This window comes from Rhinopithecus roxellana, chromosome 10, assembly GCF_007565055.1.
Source record: "Rhinopithecus roxellana isolate Shanxi Qingling chromosome 10, ASM756505v1, whole genome shotgun sequence".
Lineage (NCBI taxonomy): Eukaryota > Metazoa > Chordata > Mammalia > Primates > Cercopithecidae > Rhinopithecus > Rhinopithecus roxellana.
This window is the reverse complement of record NC_044558.1, coordinates 12350508-12371486: the sequence shown is the minus strand read 5'-3', so window position 1 is coordinate 12371486 and position 20979 is coordinate 12350508. Positions and strand designations below refer to the sequence as shown.

The 20979-nt window shown below is 40.2% G+C and overlaps 1 protein-coding gene across 1 annotated transcript; it reads left to right on the top strand.

Annotated features, from left to right (window-relative positions):
* Positions 1 to 16045: 16045 nt before the first annotated feature.
* On the top strand, positions 16046 to 18195 carry LOC104674198 (basic salivary proline-rich protein 1). Its single transcript, XM_030939478.1, has 4 exons — positions 16046 to 16109; positions 17010 to 17045; positions 17558 to 17740; positions 17921 to 18195. Exons 1-4 carry the CDS (start codon positions 16046 to 16048, stop codon positions 18193 to 18195), a joined length of 558 nt encoding a protein of 185 aa, XP_030795338.1.
* Positions 18196 to 20979: the final 2784 nt, after the last annotated feature.

Genomic DNA, 20979 nt, shown 5'->3' with positions numbered 1-20979 from the left:
GACTTTTTTAACAACTTTGGCGTGTGCCTCACTCAGCTCACCTATAAACCTGAGATGACAGTAAACAGTATTCTTACTTAATAAGCTGGTTCTGAAGATTAAATGGCATATAGTAAATGCTTAAGAAATATTTTTACTATAATCAGCCATGGCTACAATATGTTCATAGACCCTTAATACCCTAAAATTGGGAAATATGTGTTTCTAAGAGAAAACGTAATATCAAAATATATGAACCAGTGTCATAATTATGTAACCAGGATTCCACGAATTCATATGAACCCCTCCCAGACCACAGGGACTTCATGAATTTACTCGATTACATCACAAGTCCATTCACGCTGTTAATGTTCATCTCTCCTGGAACACAACCCTCTTGTGTTACAGTCAAGCTAATTCAAGATGAAGTTGAGGAAGCTTCTGCTTTCTGTTCAATTCAAAGAATTTCCCATTTTTCAATAAAGAGAAAGTCATGTGAGTATGAAGGAGCTGACATATGAAATTCAAATGTGATTACCAGTGTAATAAAAAACTGTAGTGGATGTGACGCACAAATGTGATATGGTATAATTTTCATCTGTAAAAGGTCACTCTGGCTATTGTCGGGAGAGCTGATATGCGATGTAACAAGAATGTTACCAAGACCTGCTGAAGTCTATTAACATCCTCCTGGAGAGAGAATCATGGCATGAGCCACAGCCCTGTAGTAGAGAATATGCAAGTGTTTGTATTGTCATGTATTTAGAGGTGAGCCCACTGGATTTGCTCATGGACCAGGCTTCGGTGAGAGAAAGGCAGACATGATTCCAATATATCTGAACAACAAAATGAAATTGCAGTCGTGGACTGAGAAGACATTGGGTAGTGTTATGGGCTGAATTCTGTTTTCCCTTATTCCTATGCTGAAAGCCTTCACTCCCAGTTTCTCACAGTATGAACATATTTGTAGGCCAGAACTGAAATGTGTGGATTCACTTAAAATGAGACTGTTACGGGGGCACACAGTCCCATCTGATAGATGTCGTTATAAGAAGAGAACATTTGCATGCACAGAGAGACACCAAATATCCACATGCACCAAGGCAACCCCTTTCTGAGGACATAGCAAGAAGGCAGATGTCTAGAGCCTGAGGAAACAGGCCTCAGAAACACTGAACCTGTTGACACCATGATCACAATGAAACTGAAAAAGTGAATTTCTGTTATTTAAGGCACTACTCTGTGGTAATTGCTTAGGTAAGCACAACAAAATATTTTGGGGGACAGAGGTTTTAAGATGTTGAAATCAAGAGTGCTCCTTGAGACATATTAAGTTTGCAGGCATTTTAGAAGGCAAGTGAATTACTGAGGGCTTTGACTCATCTACAGGTGCCTGAGCTGTTGCTAGATTATGGTTCTAGCTTTAAGCACCCTATCTCTGCCTTTTAAATATTTGACAAACTCTGTTCTCATTGGTTCTCATGAGTTTATAGCTGGTATTTATTCTCTTCTGATACATCCATCTCTTTCATCCACTGCAAGCACTGGAAAAGGTCAGGAAAAGGACTGAGCTGATGGGTATTTAAAAGCATCTCCTGCTGTCTTCCTGTATTCACCAGACAGGGAGAGTGAGGCACGTCTGCCCTGCATTTCCCTCTGTTCCTTCTCTGTGACCTTCCTTTCCTACTTAAAGGGCTACCATAAGCTATGTAGGTTGGACTCCACATCTTGTATCCATTGCAAAATAGTGTCTGGTGAAGCCAGATACAGATTATCCCAATGACAAAAATACATAGTATGCCCCAGCAACAACTCTCTGCTTCATTAATGCACATGAAGCACAGTTACAACTCTTTCATTTTCCACATATACAGAGAATATTTGGCAAGAGTCACTATATCCTTCCGTCCAAAATCATCCCTACTTACTCCAGGGAAAAAAGAGAAAAACCGAGAATCTGCCTAGTCACCTGGAAATCACAAAGGTATCTATAGCAAACTTTATTGTATTAGGAAATCTTTCTATAATACATTGGGTCTTAAAAAGATGATAAAAAATGGCTATTATATTTAAACAGCTATGCACGGATTCCAATTCTGAACCAAAATGAACTCAGACTGTATTGTTACAACATGTGTGAACAGGATTTACCTGGAAGCATCAAGAAGTCTAAGACAGTATTTTGAAAAAGCCTCTATAAGAGCATCATGTACTCGGATCAAACTATAGTGACTACAAACACCCAATTTGTGGTGAAGCCTGGGTAGAAGAATGGTGTAATAATTGATGCTTTACAAAAAGTGTAAGAGGATAGCAGTGAAGAAAATCAGAAGCTCACAGATGGATAACTCATTTTAAGCAAGGATGAGATGATTTCAAACATAAAGCCTACAGCAGCTGACCACTCATATTAACTTGCAAGGAAAAAATTCATCTTGTTGATACCATAATAGAAGAGGATTGGTGATTAACAGTACAAACAATAGCCAACACTGCACACTTCTCCATTGGTTCAGCTTACATGATTTTAACTGGATAACGAAAGATGAGGAAACATTTCCACCCAATGGATGTCCAAACTCTTGCACCAAGATCAGCTACAAATAAGAACTGAAGTTTCCTCAAAATTCAAAAAATGGTATCAAGTTCCTGAAGCATTTGTCCAACAATTGTAACAGGAATTGAAACATGGCTTTATCTGTACAATCTGAAACCAAAACACAATCAAAGCAATGGCTATGGAGAGGTGTAAGTGGTCCAGTTAAAGCAAGATTGGATGGGCAAAGGACAAAAGTCAGAGCCAAAGTTTATTTTTAAATCTCTCGATGTTTTGCCTGTTGACATTTTGAAGGGTCAAAGAATGACAGTAACTGCTTATAATAAGAATGTCTTGAGAAAGGTAGGTGAAGCATTAGTAGAAAAATTCTTGGGAGAGCTTCATCAGAGTCCTTCACCACAGCAATGCTCCTGGTCATTTACCTCATGAAATAAGGAAAATTGTTTGAGAGTTCTGATAGAACTATATTACTATATTACAGTTTTAGTTTGGCTTCTTTGAACTTCTTTTACTTTGTTTGTTTTTTATTTTTGTATTTTTATTATTAGCATCTCCTTTATATGAATCAAGAAACAGAGACTTAGAAGAAACTGGGTAATTCTTTCAGTGTTGCACAATGAGGATGTTTCAGTAGTAGAAGTTCGTCACTTCTTTAACTCCTATCAATTATCACTTTACTGACATCTACATATTGTCTCAAAATGATGCTTTCACTTTTCCAAACCCCTCATTAGATGCTGTGCTATTCGGAAGAATGTAGTATAACAATGTGTCTTTTTCCAGGCTAAACTATTGAATCAGCAGATGAATGAATGAGTACCTCATATGGCCTCCTTTCTAGTAACACCTTTGACTATTGATTCATTTCTTACTAAATACCCAGCACAGTGTCACACCGTGTGAAATAAATGATACAACAATCAATTACATGCTTACTCCTGTGTGGTACAACAGCCAGCCTGCTGCCATCTGGATGCTTGTTACAAATCCAAATTCCTGGGTTCCATCCCAGATTTGCTGAATTTGAACCTCATATATACTGAAGCTTGGAAAGCATCCCACAATACATTGACGGCCAACTTGTAAAAACAAGGCAATGGATTTAAAAATATCACTTTCAAGAAACAGTGCTTCTTACAACTATTCTACAATATTTTTCCTGTGCAATCTCTCTTAGGTTGCTCAAAACTAAAATTTTGGGGAAATGGCAAAATAAGAACATGTAAGTGAAAGTTCAAAACTAAGGAAAAGAGAGCTAGTTTTGTGGGTCTGGAAACACAAAAACAAAAGCATCTCTGGGAATATGTGGTCATGAAAAGCACTAATGATTAGAGCAAATCATACACAGATCAACTAATGATATGGCAGTCATAAATCAAATGTCCTTATGTAACTATGGTTATACGGAAAATGAAGATACTTATTCACAACATTATTCCCAACAGTGGATAAAGCAAGTCATAATTGCCATCATGTTACACTTCATTATTATTATTATTATTTTTATTATTATACTTTAAGTTCTAGGGTACATGTGCATAACGTGCAGGTTTCTTACATATGTATACTTGTGCCATGTTGGTGTGCTGCACCCATCAACTCGTCAGCACCCATCAACTCGTCATTTACATCAGGTCTGTTTTATCAGAGACTAGGATTGCAATCCCTGCTTTTTTTAGTGCTATAAATTTCTCTCTACACACTGCTTTAAATGTGTCCCAGAGATTCTGGTATGTTGTATCTTTGTTCTCATTGGTTTCAAAGAACATCTTTATTTCTGCCTTCATTTCGTTATGTACCCAGTAGTCATTCAGGAGCAGGTTGTTCAGTTTCCATGTAGTTGAGCAGTTTTGATTGAGTTTTTTAGTCCTGAGTTCTAGTTTGATTGCATTGTGGTCTAAGAGACAGTTTGTTATAATTTCTGTTCTTATACATTTGCTGAGGAGTGGTTTACTTCCAATAATGTGGTCAATTTTGGAATAAGTGTGATGTGGTGCTGAGAAGAATGTATATTCTGTTGATTTGGGGTGGAGAGTTCTGTAGATGTCTATTAGGTCTGCTTGGTGCAGAGTTGAGTTCAATTCCTGGATATCCTTGTTAACTTTCTGTCTCATTGATCTGTCTAATGTTGACAGTGTGGTGTTGAAGTCGCCCATTATTATTGTATGGGAGTCTAAGTCTCTTTGTAAGTCTCTAATTACTTGCTTTATGAATCTGGGTGCTCCTGTATTGGGTGCATATATATTTAGGATAGTTAGCTCTTCCTGTTGAATTGATCCCTTTACCATTATGTAATGTCCTTCTTTGTCTCTTTTGATCTTTGATGGTTTAAAGTCTGTTTTATCAGAGACTAGGATTGCAATTCCTACTTTTTTTGTTTTCCATTTGCTTGGTAGATCTTCCACTATCCCTTTATTTTGAGCCTATTGTGTCTCTGCATGTGATATGGGTCTCCTGAATACAGCAAACTGATGGGTCTTGACTCTTTATCCAATTTGCCAGTCTGTGTCTTTTAATTGGACCATTTAGTCCATTTACATTTAGGGTTAATATTGTTATGTGTGAACTTGATCCTGTCATTATGATATTAGCTGGTTATTTTGCTTGTTAGTTGATGCAGTTTCTTCCTAGCATCGATGGTCTTTACATTTTGGCATGTTTTTGCAGTGTCTGGTACCGGTTGTTCCTTTCCATGTTTAGTGCTTCCTTCAGGGTCTCTTGTAGGGCAGGCCTGGCGGTGACAAAATCTCTAAGCATTTGCTTGTCTGTAAAGGATTTTATTTCTCCTTCTCTTATGAAACTTAGTTTGACTGGATATGAAATTCTGGGTTGAAAATTCTTTGCTTTAAAATGTTGAATATTGGCCCCCACTCTCTTCTGGCTTGTAGAGTTTCTGCCGAGAGATCTGCTGTTACCCCTTTGTGGGTAACCCGACCTTTCTCTCTGGCTGCCCTTAACAGTTTTTCCTTCATTTCAACTTTGGTGAATCTGAAAATTATGTGCCTTGGAGTTGCTCTTCTCGAGGAGTATCTTTGTGGCATTTTCTGTATTTCCTGAATTTGAATGTTGGCCTGCCTTACTAGGTTGGGGAAGTTCTCCTGGATGATATCCTGAAGACTGTTTTCCAACTTGGTTCCATTTTCCCCCTCACTTTCAGGGACCCCAATCCGACATAGATTTGGTCTTTTCACATAATCCCATGCTTCTTGAAGGCTTTGTTCATTTCTTTTTCCTCTTTTTTCTTTAGACTTCTCTTCTCGCTTCATTTCATTCATTTGATCCTCAATCGCTGATACTCTTTCTTCCAGTTGATCGAGTCGGTTACTGAAGCTTGTGCATTTGTCATGTATTTCTTCTGTTAAGGTTTTTATCTCTGTCAGTTCATTTATGGCCTTCTCTGCATTGATTATTCTAGTTATCCATTCTTCCATTCTTTTTCCAAGATTTTTAGTTTCTTTGCACTGGGTACGTAATTCCTCCTTTAGCTCTGAGAAGTTTGATGGACTGAAGCCTTCTTCTCTCAACTCATCAAAGTCATTCTCATTCAGCTTTGATCCGTTGCTGGCGATGAGCTGCATTCCTTTGGAGGGGGAGATGGGCTCTTCTTTTTTGAATTTCCAGCTTTTCTGCCCTGTTTTTTCCCCATCTTTGTGGTTTTATCTGCCTTTGGTCTTTGGTGATGGTGACGTACTGATGGGCTTTTGGCATGGGTGTCCTTCCTGTTTGTTAGTTTTCCTTCTAACAGTCAGGATCCTCAGCTATAGGTCTGTTGGAGATTGCTTGAGGTCCACTCCAGACTCTGTTTGCCTGGGTATCAGCAGCAGAGGCTGTAGAAGATAGAATATTGCTGAATAATGAGTGTACCTGTGTGATTCTTGCTTTGGAAACTTCGTCTCAGGGGTGTACCCTGCTGTGTGCAGTGTGGGGTGTGGGTCTGCACCTGGTGGGGGATGTCTCCCAGTTAGGCTACTCAGGGGTCAGGGACCCACTTGAGCAGGCAGTCTGTCCCTTCTCAGATCTCAACCTCCATGTTGGGAGATCCACTGCTCTCTTCAAAGCTGTCAGACAGGGTCGTTTGCATCTGCAGAGGTTTCTGCTGCTTTTTGTTTAGCTGTGCCCTGTCACCAGAAGTGGAGTCTACAGAGACAGGCAGGGCTCCTTGAGCTGCTGTGGGCTCCACCCAGTTCGACCATCCTAGCGGCTTTGTTTACCTACTTAAGCCTCAGCAATGACAGGCGCCCCTCCCCCAGCCTGGCTGCTGCCTTGCAGTTAGATCGCAGACTGCTGTGCTAGCAATGAGGGAGGTTCCGTGGGCGTGGGACCCTCCCAACCAGGTGTGGGATATAATCTCCTGGTGTGCCATTTGCTAAGACCCTTGGTAAAGCGCAGTATTGGGGTGGGAGTTATCTGATTTTCCAGGTGTTGTGTGTCTCAGTTCCCCTGGCTAGGAAAAGGGATTCCCTTCCCCCTTGCGCTTGCCCCCTGAGGCGATGCCTCCTGCTGCTTCAGCTCTGTCTGGTCCAGCTGCAGCAGCTGACCAGCACCGATTTTCCTGCACTCCCTAGTGAGATGAACCCAGTACCTCAGTTGAAAATGCAGAAATCGGCTGGGCGCGGTGGCTCAAGCCTGTAATCCCAGCACTTTCGGAGGCCCAGACAGGCAGATCACGAGGTCAGGAGATCGAGACCATCCTGGCGAACATGGTGAAACCCCGTCTCTACTAAAAAATACAAAAAACTAGCCAGGCATGGTGGCGGGCGCCTGTAGTCCCAGCTACTCGGGAGGCTGAGGCAGGAGAAGGGCGTGAACCCGGGAGGTGGAGCTTGCAGTGAGGTGAGATCGCGCCACTGCACTCCAGCCTGGGCGACAGAGCTACACTCTGTCTCAAAAAAAAAAAAAAAAAAAAAAAAAAAAATGCAGAAATCACCCATCTTCTGTGTGGCTGGCGCTGGGAGCTGGAGACTGGAGCTGTTCCTATTCAGCCATCTTCCTCTGCCCTCCTGAACTTCTTTTTGTTTCTCGTGTTTTCATGATGGTATATATCATCTGTTTGCTTCAAAGTACAGAATTACCTTAAGGATTTCTTGTAGCATGGGTCTAGTGGTGATGAATACTCTCAGCTTTTATTTCCATAAAGTTAAAATAACAACTTTATTATTATTTCATTTTGAACGTGTCCTTTGCTGTAGACAGTATTTGTGGCTGGCAGAATGTTTTTCTTTGAACACTTTGGATATATAATTTCATTTTCTCCTGGCCTGTATTGTTTCATCTGTAAATATCACTCCTAATCTGATGAGGCTTCCCTAGTACATTTCTTGATGCTTTCATCTTACTGTTTTTAGAATTTCCCTTTGTTTTTGACTATTGACATTTTGACTCTTATGTGCCTTGGAGAAGTCCTTTTGGGGTTGTGTCCATGTGGATATGTTTGAGGTCCTGTGTTTAGGTGTTCCAGTCTCTTGCTAGCCCTGACAAATTTTTCTTAATATTATGTTTAAAATGTTTTCCTTGCCCTTTCCCATTTCTTCTCCTTTTGGAATACTCAAAATCAAACATCTGATCGCTCCATGGTGTTTTGGGAAACACTGGCTAAATTGGACGCTGTATTAGGGGACCTAAATTCTGATTTATTTGTCAGAACAAAATGAAAATTTCAGAAAGTCAGGGTGGAGATTGGTCTGACAGTTTTAGATGAAAAGAGAAATTCGTATATCATATGGATAGCTATCAGGTTTCTGCCTGAGACATCTCCAGCGTCCTGGCCCCAGAGCTGGTGTTACTTCGTCAGTGGTTGGGGCTGTTCAAGGAGGCAATGCTCACTAGCCTAAAGTCAAGTGTCTTTAGCCTCAGCTTACTACCATTTTAGCAATGTCAGGAGGGAGTTTTGCAATGCTTAATTATTCATTTCAATGTTCACAGAGAAATATAATCACAACTTCTTTATATGTGATAGAAAGCAACATAAATCTTCCTCATATTTTTATAAAGTTGTATGAGAAAGAGGTAAGCAGATATCTTTAAAAGAGGGATTGTTTTCAAGTGATTAATGACAGAGTCACTTCTCTTTAATTGAACACATAGGTTTCCTCTCAGAACAGGGTCTTCTCTTCTGCTTTAGGACATCAATAATAAATTCTAGCAAACATTTCTTACCACAGTTGTTGAGTTTTAGATTCACGTGTTTACATTTCTCACGTGTTGGAATTTGGAATGTGTGGCAGATCATACCTTCCACAAACATCCAAAAGATTGTCTCTCATCTCATACTTTCTGATGACAATGGGACCTTGATATCCTCCCTGCCATTGGTGACATCTGATTCCTCCCACTTGAACCTCCGTGGACCATTGTAACTACTTTGACTAATAGAGCATGTAAGAAATGATGCTTAGTAACTTTTGAGTCTAGATCATAAAAATGCCATGTAATTCTAACTTGTTCTCTCAGGAACCTGTCCACATGTTGTGAGGAAGCCCATGCTGTGAGATAGAGATCTAAAATTAGTTTGTAAAATTATTGGATATTGAATTATCTTCAAACAACTTTTAATGACCTAGTTTTAGTCATTGATCGATTTGCTTCAGAATCATACAATAAATTTCCATACAGATATGGGTATGTAGGTAAAGATGTAATAACCATTCCATCGTACCTACAATAGTAATACCTGTTTTACGTTATTCACCCTTTTGTCCTTGCTATCGTCCATATGCAACAATAGCCCTTTGATAATTCCTTGCATTATGTTTACTCTTCAGATGAAGAATCAAAAGGTCAATATGATTGACTGATCTTTTCCATCATATAGCTGATAAATATTGATACATATTATTCTGCCAGGTTAAATTTATTACTGAGTTATTAATTTTTAAAGCTGTAAAGGGAATTGAATACTTGATTTTTCTTTCCTGCTATTTCATTGTTGTTATGTAGAAATGCTACTGATTTTCGCATATTGATAATTTATCCTTCAATGCTATTGAATCTGCTTTTTAGTTCTAAGAGTTTTTTGGTGGAGTTTAGATTTTTCTTTTCTATGTTAAGAATAATTATTTTAACTTTTAAGTCCAGGGGTACAAGTGCACATTTGTTACGTAGGTAAACTTGTATCACAGGGGTTTGTTGTACAGATTATTTCATCACCCAGGTATTAAGCCTAGTACCATTAGTTATTTTTCTTGATCCTCTTCCTCCCTCTCTCCACCTTCCAAAAGCCCCAGTGTGTGTTTCTTAAATATAAGAGCATGACACAAAAAAATACCGTGTTCATGAATAAGAAGAATCAATATTGTAAAAATGACCATACTGCCCAAAGTAATTGATAGATTCAATGCTATTCCCATCAAGCTACCATTGACTTTCTTCACAGAATTAGAAAAAACTACTTTAAGTTTCATATGGAACCAAAAAAGAGCGCATATAGCCGAGACAATCCTACGCAAAAATAACAAGGTAGTGGATATCACGGCACCTGACTTCAAACTGTGCTACAAGGCTACAGTAACCAAAATAGCATGATACTGGTTCCAAAACATATGCATAGACCAATGGAACAGAACAGAGTCCTCAGAAATGACATGTCACATATGCAACTATCTGATCTTCAACAAACCTCAGAAAACTGAAACCGGATCCCTTCCTTACATCTTATACAAGAATTAACTCAAGAAGGTTAAAGACATACATGTAAGACCGAAAACCGGAAAACCATAGAAGAAAACCAAGGCAATACCATTCAGCACATAGGCATGGGCAAAGACTTCATGACTCAAACACCAAAAGCAACTGCAACACAAGCTAAAATTGACAAATGGAATCTAATTAAACCAAAGAGCTTTTCTGGGCATTTATCTGCTAAAATTTTGGCTGTTTCCAAAGTGTCTCAGAAGTTGACGTTATCATTCTGAGTGATGTAACTTAGGAATGGAAAGCCAAACATCGTATGTTCTCAGTCATAAATGGGAGCTAATCTATGAGGATGCAAAGGCATAAGAATGACACAATGGACTTTGGGAACTCAGAGGGAAATGCTGAGAAGGGGGTGATGATCTTAGTTATTTCTTGCCTTCTGCTAGCTTTTGAATGTGTTTGCTCTTGCTTCTGTAGTTCTTTTAATTGTGATGTGGGGGTGTCGATTTTAGATCTTTCCTGCTTTCTCTTGTGGGCATTTAGTGCTATAAATTTCCCTTTACACAGTGTTTTAAATGTATCCCAGAGATTCTGGTACTTTGTATATTTATTCTCATTGGTTTCAAGGAACATCTTTATTTCTGCCTTCATATCCTTATGTACCAAGTAGTCATTCAGGAGTAGGTTGTTCAGTTTCCATGTAATTGTGTGGTTTTGAGTGAGTTTCTTAATCCTGAGTACTAATTTCATTGCACTGTACTCTGAGAGACAGTTTGTTATGATTTCTGTTCTTTTACATTTGCTGAGGAGTTCTTTACTTTCAACTATGTGGTCAAGTTTGCAATAAGTGCGATGTGGTGCTGAGAAGAATGTATATTCTATTGATTTGGATCAGAGCAGAACTGAAGGACAAAGAGACACAAAAAACCAAATGAACCCAGGAAGTGGCAGTGGTCTAGTCTTAGTAAATGCGACAAAAGCAAATATCATGCCAACAGTGTTTTTGGATGTTCAAGGTATTTTGGTTGTTAACTTTCTGGAGGGTCAAAGAATGGTAACAACACTTATGAGAGAGTCTGAAGTTTGGAGAGAGTTAGCCAAATCTTTAGCAGAAAAATGGATGAGACTGGATCCCTAGTGGTTTTCCATCAAATGTCTGGTAAAATTTCCCTTGTTTCATGAGAGGAATGAGTAGGAGCATTGTTGTGATGGACAAGGACCCTCGAAGTTTTTCTGGGCATTTATCTGCTAAAATTTTGGCAGTCTCCAAAGAGTCTCAGAAGTTGATGTTATCATTCTAAGTGATGTAACTTAGGAATGCAAAGCCAAACATCATATATTCTCAGTCATAAATGGAAGCTAATCTATGAGGATGCAAAGGCATAAGAATGACACAATGGACTTTGGGAACTCAGAGGGAAATGCCGAGAAGGGGGTGATCAAAAAAGACTACAAATTGGGTGCAGTGTATACCCCCCAGGGGGTGGGTGCACCAAAATCTCACAAATCACCACTAAAGAACTTATTCATGTTACCAAACACCAACTGTTCCCCAACCTATGGAAGCAAAATGACAAGAAAAAAAGTAAAAAGACAAGAAAAAAATAAAAAGAAAAGAAAAAAAAAATCACTGGGCATCCAATTTACAGTACTGACGCAGTATCTTTGGACTTCTTTTTTATTCTAAGATTAAAATATCTTTAATGTGTATGCTGTTTTGTTCAGTTAATAATGTGAAAAGACTGCATTTATATGGTTAAATTCCCAGGATCCTAAATTATTTATATTCTTTCATATTGTAATTACATTGTTTCACAAACTGATTGAAATTTCTTGTATTTCAAACCCATCTGGAAGAGCAGGAGTAGATTCTAATGTGTACAACACAGGATCCTCTCATCCTAATGATCAAATGGCCTGTATGTGTATATATATAGATATAATCCTGTAAGATGTAAAGCTGAAAGTGAATCTGATCAAACATTCTAATAAAGGGGCAGAGCAAGGAAAAATTCTTAAAGACATGAAACAGGATGGATCATTCAAGAACTTGTGTTCATTCTGCTCATTTCTAGAAACCTCTGGTAGTTTTTGTGGCCAACTTTGTTTTAACCTCTCCATGATTATTAATAATAGAATATATTAAGACACCTGTATCCTACAACACCAAGACTTTTCTGACTAGAGCCAGATCCAAAGAATATTGGACAATCTGTGTGGATCTGACCAGCATGAAGGCCAACTTTCAGTCAGCCATGAATTGCCAGGTTCGTGTTGTCTTCACACAACTCAAAGTTCCAAAGTAATAATCTGTATAAAATAAAATATTTAGCTAAATATGGTAGGCATGGTTATAAAAAAATCTACAGCCAACCTCTTGTTCCTTAGAATATGATTGTGTTTGGAAAACAGCCCTAAGAAGAGGCGATTAAGCCAAAAAGAGGGAGTTTCAGTGGAAGTAAATCGAATAAAATGAGAACCCTTAGAAGAAGTGGAAATTCCTTGTAAAAACTGGAAATTGGCACACAGAGAGACACAGGAAGTACATAGGCACAGACGCAGCCCCGTGGGAGGACCCAGCAAGAAGACAGATATCTAGATGCCGAACAGACAGGGCCCAGAAGAACTGAACGTGCTCACACCTTCCTTGTGGAACTTGAGCATCCAGAAGTGTTGAAAAGTAATTTCTGTTGGTTAAGAATATTAGTATGTGATATTTTGTTTGGAGAGGTATAATGAAGAAATTCAGGGGGAGCAGGTTTAGGAGGTAGAAATCAAGAGTCCTGCTTGGCCCATGGTAAGTTTACATTATTTTAAATGGCAAGTGGATTGCTGCGGTCCTTGACTCAGGGACAAGTGCCTAAGCTCTTGGTGCAGTGTTGCTTCTTGCTTTGACCTCACCCTAAGTGACACTGTCTCCTTCAGTTCTTTGTTGACCTCTGTTGGCAATTTAAAAGGGCATACACAAAATTTGTCAATGCTAATATGCCACCCAAGAAAAATGCATGTAGCATGGATTAAGGCAGTACATACAGCATCTACACTGACAGAGTTTTGTAATTAGAAAAAAAAGTAATTAATTCCTGAGTGTCTTTATATAAATGCAAGGGGTAAAGCAGAATATTAGAATATGTTTATATGTGATTATTGTATCAAACAAACATGTTTACAAAAATGTTATGATCTAATTCCTACTTTTCAATGATCACCCTGACTGATGTGAGGGGAAGAGATATGGGACGTGATGTGCTGGTGTAGGAATGTTACCAAGAGCAGCTAAGGATATTAAAGTCCTTCAGGAGACAGCACCATGGTCTGAACTATGACCTTGTAGTAAAGATTGTGCAAGTGGTTCTATTTGGGATGAGTGTCGAAAGTGGAGTCAACTCGATGTGCTAAAGGGCAGTGCCTGAAGGGAGTGAGGATTTTTGAACCACTGAACACTTGACTTAGAACAGGATGGGAGCTGTTATGAGAGCCGAATTGTGTTTCCTAAAATTTCATATGTTGATGACTGTTCCTTCAGGACCTCAGAATATGAACATGGATATTAGAAGGCAAGTGGAGTGCTGAAGGCTGCCACTCACCTCTAGGTGCCCAAGCTCCTGCAGCAGTCCTGCTTCTGTCTTTCACCCACCCTCACTCACAGACAGTGTCCCTTTCTGCATTTCCATCACTTCCATTTTTGTTTTGTCTGTTGAGGGCATAGCTGGTATTTATGGTTTCCTGATAAACTTTACTCATTGCTGACACTGGAGAAGGTCAGAGAAAGGGCCTGAAATGAGTCACCTTTAGGGGCATTTCTGTTCTCTTCCTGTACTCTCCTGCCAAGGACAAGTGAGTCTTGCCTCAGGCTTGAGGCAACCTCAGTTGGTGACATAATCAGGCAATGTCAGCCTGGCCTCTTTGCTGCTTCTTGTCTCTGACATTCCTTTGTTACCTGATGGTCTAATTTAAGCCACCTAGGCAGGATTGCTCATCTCTAGTTCCTATGGAAAACAATGTCTGGTGAGACCAGAGACACAAATCTCCATAATACAGTGGGATCTGCTGGGACCAAGCAACCACTCTCTGCCTAAGAGAAAACTCATGAAGCTCAGCTAGAACCAATCCACTTTCCATGGAGCCAGAAACAATTGCCAATTAGTAATGTATTCCCCTTTCCAGTATGTCTACATCTACAATTATGCCAGGGAAAATACCAACCTGCCTGATTCCCTTGCAAGGGCAAAGTTATCCGTAGCAAAGCCTTTTGTATTAGGAAGTCTCCCTGTGCTATTACCCGCAACTGTTGAGAAGGGCCAACCAGATTCTCATATGGAAAGCCCAGGATCCACTCTTCCAGAATGGTCAAGAGGCCTGTCTTTAGGATTTACTGTTGCTCACACTCTCTATCCCCATCATACCTCCAACAAAGCTGTCCTCAAATTAACACCAGCCGTGCACAAAATGTGAACTATTACACAAGAAGACACACAGAAGGTCTAAGTGGAAAACGGCAGCTGCTGATACTGACTAACATGTATACTCCATTAATTGATGAGCAGGGATTTACCAGATGGAAGAATCAGCCGCTAAAAGAAGGGTTAGCAATGTAGAACTCTGATAGGGCTTTTTGGAAACACAACATTTATTGTGAAATTACACAGAGAAGAAGGAAAAAAGGCGGTGAGGAGTACTATATCCTATTACACAGAAGATTAAATAAAGGAAATCTCACCAAATTCATGGGAAGAAGTTAGATATATAATAAAAATACACATAATGGTCTTGACTCAGAAAACAAAATAGGAATAAAAAAGTACTAGAAAGAATTTACGGAGGAATGAATACCAGAATATTGTAGAAAAAATACTCTTTGTGGAAGAACAATCTGAGAAAACCAATACAATGCAATTGAGGTTTTGATGGTGGTATCTGATTATCTTATTTGAATGTAGATTTGGGGCCACTTAATTATCAGTGGTAGGAGTTTGATACAATACCCAAAATAAATGAAGCAGAGAGTGCATTTTAGAGAATATTTCAGAGAAAGGGAAGAACATGAAGGATGTTTTAGTGACATGAGATCGCATGGCTCCCTCACAAAGCTATGTATTCAGTTTTCTCAGGTCTAGAAATTTCCTGGTGGTTTCTGTGTTCATTTTGCTTTAATAACCTCTAATAACAGTTTAAAATACAAGATTTTAGCCTTCCTGTGTTGTACAGCACTAAGCTTTGTCTGAACTGAGTGAGATCCACAGAAGCTTGAACAATAGCTGTAGCCTGAGCAGGCTGTGGGGCAGCTTTCTGTCATCTATGTGTGCCCAAGAGTGTGCTGTCTTCTCATATCGCACAGAGAGCAGAAACCATCTCTATCGCACCAACAATATAGCTAAATACAAAAATATCTGTCCACACACATCACAAGAGATGGAAATAAGGCATTAAAAGATCCAGAGATATTGACCATCTTCACTGCTGGCTGTAGCATCGTTGCTCACACACATACAAACAGAAATAAGTATCACAGTGGAAAGCGGATAATAGTTTTACCTAAAAGATTGAAACTCTAATGATATCTAAAGTTCAATTATGACACAGTGCTGACGGCTTGGACACAGTTCCTTCACAACCATCGTTCAAGTCACAGTTGTACCTTTTAAAAATAAGACACTAACAATATATCCGACCCAACCCATCCCTCTGGGCTACAGTCCCAGAGAGGAATAAGGGATACACCTGACCTGCAGTGAGCAAAGCAGAACCCAGTCTCTGAGGTAGTGAGGCCCCCCAGTGTGGAGCTGAAAGCTGCCATTGTTTTGCTTCTTTTTATAAAGGGAGCTGCCCTGTTCCTCCCAGCACAGTGTTGGGAGCAACTCCAGAGCCTCCTGCAAGATGCTGTTGATTCTGCTGTCAGTGGCCCTGCTGGCCCTGAGCTCAGCTCAGAACTTAAATGAAGGTAAAACAGAAGGGGAAGAGGATGCAATGACTCTGCGTGGTGCTTAGGAGGTGATAATGGTAATTAGGGGGAAGTGAAGAGAATGAAAACCCAGATGGGGCTGCAGAGTTTTCATGCCTGGGATCAGGAGACCGATTGCACCCTCATTCCACACCAAGGGTTTCTAATTTATTTAACGTACAATGAAATCCAATAAAGAATTTGTTCCAGGGGAATGAGAAGGTAAGATTTGCATTTATAGAGAGATATGATTGTGCTGTGAAGGATGCAGTGGAAAATGCAAGGCAGATTCAGGCAAGTCCAGCTGTGAACAACCTATACTCAGTAAGTACTGAGGGATGATGGTGGCCTTGCTGTGCAGTGAATCAGTATCGATGATGGAGATAAATACACATCAGAGATTCTGAAGAGACAGAGAATTGGATGGAACACTTGTTTCTGTCTAACTAGAGATACAGAAATATCAGAGCCAATCATTGTCATTTATCTCTCCCCTACATGAGGTATTTCAATGTGCTGGGAGTTTTATGGGTAAGATTGAAATGATTACTTCTGTTTATGCCAATTGAGAAAGCATGCGTACAAAAGCAATATGTTAACAGGATATGGAGGGCATAAGAATTCCAAAATATCACATTGAAGTACCCAGCATGTGTAAACTACAAGGGAGGGAAAATGGGCTCTTTTGTGTTGCATTCATGGCTGTTGATCTGTCATAAGAACCCTGCCTCCCCTTACACCTTCCTCCCCTTTCAGCAGCTTCACAGACCGTGGCTGGCTGACGAGTTAACTTAGGAGATGCATGGGGTGTGGTGAAAGACCCTTTTCCCTGTAGAACACTTGTGAGTCTTGAAAGATCCGAGATTTAACTTTTCCCATCATCCTGTGCTTCTCTTCTAGATGTCAGCCAGGAAGAATCTCCCTCCCTAATATCAGGTAAATCCCAATTTATTCTCAATCTCTTTTCACTGTCTTTTGCTGCTGATGAATGGATCAGTTCTCTAGTGTCTTCTTATCAACACTGACCTTTCAGGAATTGATTTATATTAGTGCCCCTAATAATACAGGCAATCTTCCTGCAACCCTGATTCTGTGGACCGTGAGCCACAAAATTGAATGGTAGAGATGCTTGGCTTAGATGTCAGTAGGAGTGGGTTGTCTCATTCCCTGACCAGGAGTGCCTGCTGGGAGATGACAGACAAATGGGCAACATTCTCATTCTGACTCCTCTTTATACTGAGAGACTCCCAACTGCTTTGTTCTTCCCCAGTGTTCTATTCCAGAGTTCTATGTCCTCACCAAAAATGCAAAGAAATTAGTGTCTTCGTCCCATTGTTGTGCATTTCCCCCTCAGCTTGTTACCCTAGCTGATGAAAATTTACTGCAACTATTCAGTGAGTCTTGTGTGGGCTTTTACTCTGTCTTTCTCTTCTCTCTTTCTCCTTCAGAACATCAACAAGGACAACCCCAAAAAGGACAACCCCAACAAGGAGGCAAGAATCCCCAAGGTCCCCAGTCTCCTCCAGGAAATGCACAAGGACCACCCCAACAAGGAGGCAATGAAGCTCAAGGTCCCTCACCTCAAGGAAAGCCACAAGGACCACCCCAACAAGGAGACAAGAAATCTCAAGGTCCCCCATCTCAAGGAAAGCCACAAGGACCACCCCAACAAGGAGACAAGAAATCTCAAGGTCCCCCACCTCCAGGAGGGCAACAAGGACCACCCCAACAAGGAGGCAACAGACCTCAAGGTCCCTCACCTCCAGGAAGGCAACAAGGACAAGCCCAACAAGGAGGCAACAGACCTCAAGGTCCCTCACCTCCAGGAAGGCAACAAGGACCACCCCAACAAGGAGGCAACAGACCTCAAGGTCCCTCACCTCCAGGAAGGCAACAAGGACCACCCCAACAAGGAGGCAACAGACCTCAAGGTCCCTCACCTCCAGGAAGGCAACAAGGACCAGCCCAACAAGGAGGCAATTCCCAGCAGGCTGGGCCACCTCCTGCTGGAAACCCCCAGGGCCCACCATCCTCTCCTCAAGGGGGCAGACCCGCCGGACCTCCCCAGGGACAGTCTCCCCAGTAATCTGGGATTCAATGACAGGTATGATTCCAGTTGATTCTTCACCAAGTGCTCTAATTGCTACAGGTCTCCAGCTTTACTGTGCCAAAGAACCAACTAAAAGCCCATTGACATTGTTTTGTTGTAGAACCCACTTCTAAAGATTTGTGTTCAGATATTCTGGAAATGGGTAACAAGGCCCTATATTTGTAACAAGCTCTTGAAGGAATTCTGATGTTGAGAAGCAATATTCCTAATAATCTGTTTTAATTTGTATTGGCAAAGAGGAAGTAGTACCATGTTCGTTCTGGCACTCTGTTTTCTGTCCACAAACTCAGAGACCTCCCATTTAAAGTTTTCACCTGAGCACTGTTCGCTCCGTCCTGCCTCACTCCAGCCTCTCTAGTCCAGTATTCCTGCCAAGTGGTCCCTGAACTTTCAGCAGCTAAATGGTGTCTCATTTTTAAAATTCTTACTTTTCAATAAGTATGCGATTAAGCTTGCAACAAATATCTAATGGAATGGAAAAATATGAAACTAAATTTAAAGACATAACTCATTCTACCTGCCTTCCCTCCTTCAGAAAACTACCACTGTTAACTTTATGACATCTTCTCTTTGAAATATTTATGTGTACATTGAGAATTAGAATATTTTCCCCCAGAACTAGTACCATAATTTTTATGCCGGTACATATGTTAGTCATTTAAAAAATACATTTCTTTCAATATTTCCACATGAATTTACGAAGCTACGTAGATCTGTTCAGTGCTTATCTGTTTATCTTTACAATTTTATGCTACTCCATTATGTGGCTGCACTGTGATTTCTTTAACCAATCCCTGTCATTGGACACTGAGAGTGGTTTCAGCTTCTCACTGTTGTAGAATATGTTCCAGTTACCACCTGTGTAAATGTATCCCTGAACAAACTCTGTAGCAAGTAATGACAAGCTAGGAATGACCTTATCTCTTCATCACATAAGGAATGATTTGTAGCACATTTTGTGCAAGGGAGGGGCATCAAAAGAGGGAGCACTCAAAAACTTAGGAAGGAAACACAGGAGGTAGAAGGGATGGGGAGAGAGGGGATGGACTCTCATGTACTCTACTGCAGTAACTCCAGGGAGGAATTAGACATTTCCTGCCATGTCAAGTCTGGTCTATGAACTTCCTTGTCTGTTTGTTTCAGGAAATGAATAAGAAGACGACAGTGATTCAAATGATTCAAAGTCCGTGACACTGGAAGAAGGTGGTCATAGCTCTAACTTCAATATACCAATAAAATCATCAGCTTGCAATTTCTGATTGTGGTGTCTGTTTCTCAATGTTTGTGAATGTGGGATCTGAGGACCAAGAAGACATTCTAAGAACATGTAGGAACCCTTCTCCTTGATGCTCCAGGAAGCTTCCCTCTTGCTTAATCCTAATTTAGCCAGCTGCCATGAAAAAAGGTTTTACTGTTTCTCTACTTCCCTGTTTTCTATTATTTCCCACTCCCACGAGATGGAGTTTTTTCACCCAGGCTGGAGTGCAGTGGCACAATCTTGGCCCACTGCCCTTGCATCTCCTGGCTTCAAGCTATTCTACTGCCTCAGCCTTCCAAGTATCTGAGGTTATAGCTGCCCACAATCATGCATGGCTCATTTTTGTATTTTTCGTAGAAATGAGGTTTCGCCATGTTAGCCAGGCTGGTCTCCATCTCCTGACCTCAGGCGATCCACTTGCTTTGCCCTCTGAAACTGCTGGGATTATAGGTTTGATCCACCTTGCCTGGCCCTTCTCTGACTTCTATAGCACAAAGAGAAATTTTAAAATTATTTTCAGATTGTTTACTGATATTCTAGAAATCTTAAGGACAAGAAAAACACAACAAATGCAAACACGTCACAGAAGCTGAAAGAAATCCTTATAATTTCTAAGAAACTGAGTTCAGTTTCAAGGGAATGAATATGGTTTCATGTTTCATAACCCCACCACCTTCTCTCCCATTTACCCTATTTTAACAGTGATCACTTCTCTCCCTTCCTATGTTTCTCACCATTCCTTATTGAAACCTGAATGGATTTCATTAAAGAGGCAGCGTGATTTAAAGGAGCAAAGAATTTGGACACTCTCAGATTTTAATGAAGACCTCACTCTTTTTCTTGCTATCTCTTGACTCTTAAAAGGAAAATTAGACTTTCAGGGCTTCAATTTACTCATCTAAAATGAGAATAATCATAACAACTTCCTTAGAGTATGGAGGCTAATGAGATAACATACATACCAAAAACCTTACAGATACTGGCATGTCTGCTTCTCAAGCAAGGAAGGTTGAATATTAGAAACTGTCTATGTACCCACTGATAACCTCAGATAATTCACTAAAAAGTCAGAAAAATCAGAACAGAATGATCTCACCATAACCACCACTGAGTTGAGCAACCCACATTCAGTTGAAGCCCAGGTCTCTGGTTTCTCTCCTATTATCACAGGTGAAGCCTTCCTACTCCTATCTCTTAACTTCCCACTTGATTCTGAACCACATTGCCCAATCAAGGATTTTGCTTCTGCATGTGACCCTTTTTTTTCTGATTCTTACATCTATGCTCTATGGGATTATTTCAATCAGCCAAAGCCTGCTGAAACATCACCCATTCCCACAGAAGTCTTCCTAAGACTCGTAGTGCTTCTTTCCTACCATATTATTTCTCTGCCATTTTTATTGCAAAAGTTCTTGAAATTTATTTATGTTTTAATATTTCCTCATCCCCCCACTTCCAATTTTTTCTTATGCACACATTATAGATGCTTTTGTTCTTTCCAC

Coding starts and splice junctions, on each gene's coding strand:
- LOC104674198 (XM_030939478.1), top strand. CDS start 16,046: ATGCTGTTGATTCTGCTGTCAGTGGCCCTGCTGGCCCTGAGCTCAGCT. Junction 16,110..17,009: donor AGCTCAGAACTTAAATGAAG/GTAAAACAGAAG, acceptor CTTCTCTTCTAG/ATGTCAGCCAGGAAGAATCT. Junction 17,046..17,557: donor ATCTCCCTCCCTAATATCAG/GTAAATCCCAAT, acceptor TTTCTCCTTCAG/AACATCAACAAGGACAACCC.